The 5,971-nt window shown below is 48.8% G+C and overlaps 1 protein-coding gene and 1 non-coding gene across 3 annotated transcripts; both read left to right on the plus strand.

Annotated features, from left to right (window-relative positions):
- Window positions 1–1,367: 1,367 nt before the first annotated feature.
- Window positions 1,368–4,392, plus strand: RPS20 (ribosomal protein S20). Of its 2 annotated transcripts, XM_030483460.1 has the most exons (4): window positions 1,368–1,760; window positions 2,745–2,844; window positions 3,663–3,736; window positions 4,169–4,392. In XM_030483460.1, the coding sequence occupies exons 1-4, from the start codon at window positions 1,758–1,760 to the stop codon at window positions 4,349–4,351; spliced, it is 360 nt and encodes a 119-aa protein (XP_030339320.1). In that variant the 5' UTR covers window positions 1,368–1,757; the 3' UTR covers window positions 4,352–4,392. The 2 variants fall into 2 exon arrangements, with proteins under 2 accessions (XP_030339320.1, XP_032775779.1); XM_032919888.1 differs by lacking the exons at window positions 1,368–1,760; window positions 2,745–2,844 and having other exon boundaries at window positions 3,500–3,736.
- On the plus strand, window positions 3,510–3,574 carry LOC115600821. The gene has a single exon (XR_003989174.1). It is a non-coding gene; the product is annotated as a small nucleolar RNA U54 (small nucleolar RNA).
- Window positions 4,393–5,971: the final 1,579 nt, after the last annotated feature.

The following is a 5,971-nucleotide window of genomic DNA, read 5'->3' on the forward strand; positions in this document are numbered from 1 at the left end:
ATAATTGTTAAATGGCTCAGAAAACAAACCACCAGAACCAAACATTGCTTTTGCTGCAGGGAGGAAGAGGCCAGAGAAACAGGACTATCATCAGAACACATTCTTGAAGTACTGATCTCCATCAGCAAAAGACATGGCTGCATTTCAGGAAGCAGCAACAGGATGACAACTTCTGTATCCATGTTTATTGGAACTGCTTTATCAGAACATAGCATCTAGTCCAAACAAGTTATTAGTAAACCAGATATTTCAAAGAGCAAGTACAAATGAGCCAAGTGCAAAACAAGCCTAAAATTGCGCATCAAAATGGAATAATTGGTATAAAAAAAAGTTAACTGCATCACATGAGGCTTAAGGACCATATGAAGACCTATAATGCATTTTGTAGGGAAAAAAAAAATAAAATTAAGTGCAGTGTGATAGCTGAAAGTAAGTTCCTATTAAACACCGAGCAGGCTTTTCTGAGTAACTGTAGTAATTAGTAAGTTTCCAAAAGGCGGCAGTAGTTTTGCTAACATTACACATGTCCATCATTACTGGACAAACCCCCAAACTAGAATCAAAACATTATTTTTAAAAGATAACGACAGTGACCTTACCATACACCATCATTTCATAACATGTAACATCTGTTTCTCCTGTTCAATAAACCTGTTAAGTACTGATGTAACTAGGAACAGGCATGCTCTCAGCAAAACACTGGTTTGGGTCTGACAGTTACCAGTGCCCAGGCCAAATCAATGACTGTTTTCGTTAAAAAACATCTCTTCAATGCCTAATCTGAATAAATAAAAGGGACTTCAATAAACAGGGGCAATGGCTTCAAGCCGACAGAGGGCAGATTTAGGTTAGATATTAGGAAGAAATTCTCCCCTGTGAGGGTGCTGAGGCGCTGGCACAGGTCACCCAGAGAAGCTGTGGCTGCCCCATTCCTGGCAGTGTTCAAGGCCAGGTTGGACGGGGCTTTGAGTAACCTGGTCTAGTGGAAGGTATCCCTGCCCGTGGCAGAGGGGTTGGAACAAGATGATCGTTAAGGTCCCTTCCTGCCGAAACCATTTTGTGATTCTATGAAAGAAAGTAAGTTTAAGGTCTTAAATTTAAGAATGAAACCAGCATTTTTACTTTAAGCTTCTGTGGACCCTCACCTCCACTTTCAGAAAAAGTAACCAAATAAAATTAAAAAAAATAATTAAAGGCTTAGACGGGAACGGGCTCGCTACCGCTGTGCATCAAATCCCGGCACTTCTCCCAGCAGAAAGCCCAAGCCTGCTGGCAAAGGCAACGAGCCGCGCAGGACGCCCGCGGGGCCCGGGACAGGACGGCGCTAGGACCCAGGGAGCGCCGGCCGGGCCCGGTGTGGGAGGTGCGGCAGCCCGCGGACCCGCCTGCTCGCTCGGCACGACCCGCGGTGGGCCCCGGAGCGGAGCTCTACCCCTTGCCGCCGCCGGAGCCGCTCCCGGCCCCCTCTCCTCTCACTGTTAGCACCGCGATTAGCGCCCGCAATGCCGCTACCGCCGGCACGAAGGTGACCGACCGACCCCGGCTCCCCTTCCCCGGCGCTTCCGGGCCGCGGAGAGGCGGGTGAAAGGTCCCGCAGCGCCCGGATGGAGGCGGTGCCGCTCGCTATATAAGCGCCCCGCGGCCGCCGCGCCCTCCTCTCGCCGCGCCGCCGCCTCCTGGCTCACCGCTGTTCGCTGGGCCCGCGCCGCCCCTCGCCCGCCCGGGAATAAGTCGGTCAGGAAGGCCCCGCTGCCGCCATGGTGAGGCGCCGGGCACGGCGGGGAGGGCAGACGCGCCGCCGCCTCTCGCAGCCTGCAGCGCCGCGTGGCTGCCAGGCCCGGGCCGCCGCGTGTGCGCCCCGCCGGTGCCGGCTCGCGGCCGCACCCGGGCCTCGGCGCCAGGGCAGGGCTGCGGGCCGGGGCGCGGGGATCCCCCACTGCTGGGCCCTGCCGGGGTGGCGGGCAGGCGGGTCCTGAGCCCGGGCCGCGGCGGCTGCAGGGTTCCTCCTGGCAGGGCTCCCCCTCGGGAGCGGGGCCGGTGCCCGCGGGTGGAGAGGAGCGGCCGCAGCCCGGCGTGAGCGGCGTGACGGGCCGCATGCGGTAGAGGAAGGTGTCAGTTAATACTGACCGGCAGCACCTCATCGGTGTGAGAAACAACGTAGAGCATCCACGGGTTCTTAAGACCTTACTTCCTCTCTGTTTTCGCTTTTATTTTCTTTTATTCCCCTGGCCCTCATTAACACCCGGTTACTTGCAAAGGTTTAATTGTATAAGCTCCTCAAATCAATTTCCTGAGTGGCCAGAATGATTCTTTATGGCCAGATCTCCCTTTTTCTCTACTGTTGAAGTTGTTGCTGTTTTGTTGATGTCTTTGTTACTTAATTTGCAGCGAGATTAAGTTGTAAGATAAGTGAAATCCAAAATATGTGTTATTTATTTGTGGCTGGGCAGCCGGCTGTATAGGGGCAAACCAGAGAGGGGTGTTCTTGCAGTTCCCACCATCAGATGCATTTACACTAAAAACATCACTTTTCCTCAGAGCAGTTAGGACTTGGCTCTTCCTTTCTCTTCCCACTACTTCTTCCATGCCACTGTACTCCGCAGATATAACGTCTTTTCAGTAGAATAAAATAGTCCCAGAGCTAAATTGTTCTTTCCACCCTAAAAGTCTGTTTTTAAGAGGCTGCAGATAGTGGTGTTTGGCGTTGACTGTGGTGTCTGATGTTTGTAACTTCAATGTTTCAGGCGTTTAAAGATACTGGCAAAGCACCTGTGGAACAAGAGGTAGCGATTCATCGCATTAGAATTACTTTGACAAGTCGCAACGTAAAATCACTTGAGAAGGGTGAGTGATACTTCTTTTTTAACTGGGGTAGCTTGTTAAGCAGTGAGTGATATGTGTAGAATCAGAATGGTTTGGGTTAGAAAGGACCTTAAGATCATCTAGTTCCAACCGCCCTACCATGGGCAGGGTAAGATATGATATAAAACAGAACGTATTGACACCAGCTGTCTTTAGAGATGTTGGTGTTTGCCTGCTTGTAGGTGACTGGGCTCACGAAGTCAACCCAAAGTGCTTCGTACACTGACAAGTAGATTCTGTTTTAATTTTCAACAGAAGCCGGTGTTTGGGGGTTTTCATCGTGCTGAAAACTAAATGTCACAATGACTAATTTAAGAGAGTGCAGCTTCTTCCTTTTAGTTCCTGTGGGATTTTCAGTTGTCACTGTTTGAATTTATAAAAACTGAAAGGTACCAGTTTCTTGACTGGCATTTTGTCACTCTTTTTGAGAATAGTTTAGAAGTTCATTACTCTTTAACAAATTATTTAATCTTGTGTAGGAACTGGCTTTGCCAGTGTTTAATCATATAATGTACAGTGATTGTTTGGTGCAGGATCTTCAGGCTGGTAATAGCTTAAATACAGCTTGAACTTGCAGTAGTGGCTTTTGCCTGCTGTTGTAATGTGGCTTTGCTTACCGTGGTGTAACTCTTCTGCTTGTATGTGGTTGGCTATGAGGATGACCCTTCAAATGAATGCCAGTGATCACTTCATACGCTATCCTGAGCCAACATCTTCTTTGAAATCATCACTTAAAAAAATGAGCAAAAAAACCCCACTCACATCTGAGCTATTTTGGTATGTTGGTTTTTTTTTTTCAGTCTGTGCTGACTTGATCAGAGGTGCTAAGGAAAAAAACCTGAAGGTGAAAGGACCTGTTCGCATGCCCACCAAGGTACTTAATGCTGTTTTCTTGTCTTAAAAGTTTGGGGGGTTTCTGCAAGTATGCACTTAAGACTTCTGAAATGGAAAAAGAATTGAGATGAAAAGCAGTACTTCTAAATTGAGAGTCACCCCATGTAAACAGGTAATGACTTCACAAATTGCTTTGACACTTGGGGCAACTCTTTAGTGCAAAACATGTTGAACATGGAAGGGGCTTTTCTGTCCTTCAGTTTATTTTAGTCAAGATTGGTTTTGTTGTTGTTTTGTTTTTTTTTTTTTTTTATTAAATTGAATATAGGAAGGAGTGTTAACATCAGTAGAACATAAATTAAGAAGTAATTTTCCAATTGATACAGTATTTTTAGGTAGATTGATTTGATTATAGAGTAGTCCTCTGTATGCGTTATCAACTCATCACCCTGTGCTTGCGATTCTTCCTCAGACTCTGCGAATCACTACCAGGAAGACACCTTGTGGTGAAGGTTCCAAGACCTGGGATCGTTTCCAAATGCGTATCCATAAGCGGCTCATTGACTTACACAGCCCCTCTGAGATCGTGAAGCAGATCACTTCCATCAGCATCGAGCCGGGTGTAGAAGTTGAAGTTACTATCGCTGATGCCTAAGTGATGGTCATCGCTGAATAAAGTTGATTTACAAATTTTCATCGCTGTTTGTTTTCATGTGCATGCCAACAGTCTTGGGTAGCCTCATGATGATTTTGATGAAGAACAACAACAGATCATAATGAAAATGCTGTGTGAGAGGCTGACACGATACTTAAGGAATAATGTGCCAGTTGGAAACATAAGGAAGATGAAACTTGGGCATCATTCTCTCTACGCAGAGAAAAAACCCTGTGTCTTCCTGAAGGCCAGTTTCTGTTCATATAACTATGAGCTGCCTGACAAACGCTTCTATGCTTGGTTTTCAACTTGCTTGTATTTTTATGGGGTGCTCTGAAAAGCCTGGGAAGAACCTGACTTTGTGACTCCAGGCAGATTAAGAAGGGATAAACTGGCAAACAACAGACTAGAAGTGTTACTTCTAGTAACCTCTAGCTGAGGCTGGCTGACCTTTGTGTATAAGCTGTTGACTTTCACCCAAGTAGTCCCTCTGCTTAACCCAGTGGCCTGACTGAAAGCACTTGAAGGGATCTGAGGAGGGCTGGCTGGCTGGCTTTAATACACTTTCTGTCTTTGGTCTTTGCTGTTGGTCAAAACCTGTTGCTATGAAATAGGGTTTTGTTGGCTTACAGCTGGCTGTATTACACAGTGCTCCTTAAACATACCCAATGACCTGAAGTCCCATCTATGTTTTTGAGCAGCTGTGGGTCTTTCAAAAACAAGTTTTCCTTAGTATTATGAGTATCTTTTCATCTGCCTCCAAATTGCTTATGAAAACATACAACTTTACCTTTATGTCTGAGTCTTGTGCTATGCAGATATAAAACTCCCTACTCCCTGAATAGATAGGCTCATACGTGAAGACTGTACACTCTTTACTGGAACAGCAGGCCATTTGCTAGTTGAAGGTAACGGGACCCTCCCCACTGCCATAGTAAACCCTTTGCTTGACCTGCCCCAGTTCTGCCTTTGTGTAACCTGAGCGTTTTGTGATTTGTTTTGCACTTAAGCTTACAACAATACCGGGTGGTGTCGAAGCGGTTACATAACTCTTTTGATGGAAATATTTATGTATCAGTGTCTTCCTCCACGGCACACGCTCGGTCAGGCGAGACGCTGCTCCTCTGACAGCTAAGCTACCGCTGCTGGCGCTGCCTTACTTCGTTCAAACCATTGTGGTTTTTGTTTTTTCAAGCCCAGTGTCTTAATACAAACGTATGTATAAACCCTGCGCCAGGAGCACACGCTGCAGGGCCCGTGTCCCGTCCCGTCCCCCGTCACCCCCCTGCCCGCGCCGGTGCCGGCGGCTCGGCGGCTGCCTTACGCTGTGCGGCGGCGCCCCCTGCCGGGCATTTTGAGTTGTGTGCTTGCACGGGCCTGTCCGTCACCGCTGCTCCGCCCCGCCCCCTCCCTTCCGGCCAATCAGCGCCTGCCCTCCGCCGCTCAAACGCTCCCGCCGCCGGGGTTCGCGGCTTCCCGCGCGCGGCAAGGTAGCGGCTGTGGGCGCTGTGCGCGCGGGTCGCGCCTTGAGGCTTCGTGCCCTCGGCTCGGCTCGGCTCGGCTCGGCGCTGAGCCCAGCCCGGGTACCGCTCCCGTTCCGCCGCTGGGGCAGGCGGGCGG

The sequence above is a fragment of the Strigops habroptila genome, chromosome 1 (genome assembly GCF_004027225.2).
Source record: "Strigops habroptila isolate Jane chromosome 1, bStrHab1.2.pri, whole genome shotgun sequence".
Classification (NCBI taxonomy): domain Eukaryota; kingdom Metazoa; phylum Chordata; class Aves; order Psittaciformes; family Psittacidae; genus Strigops; species Strigops habroptila.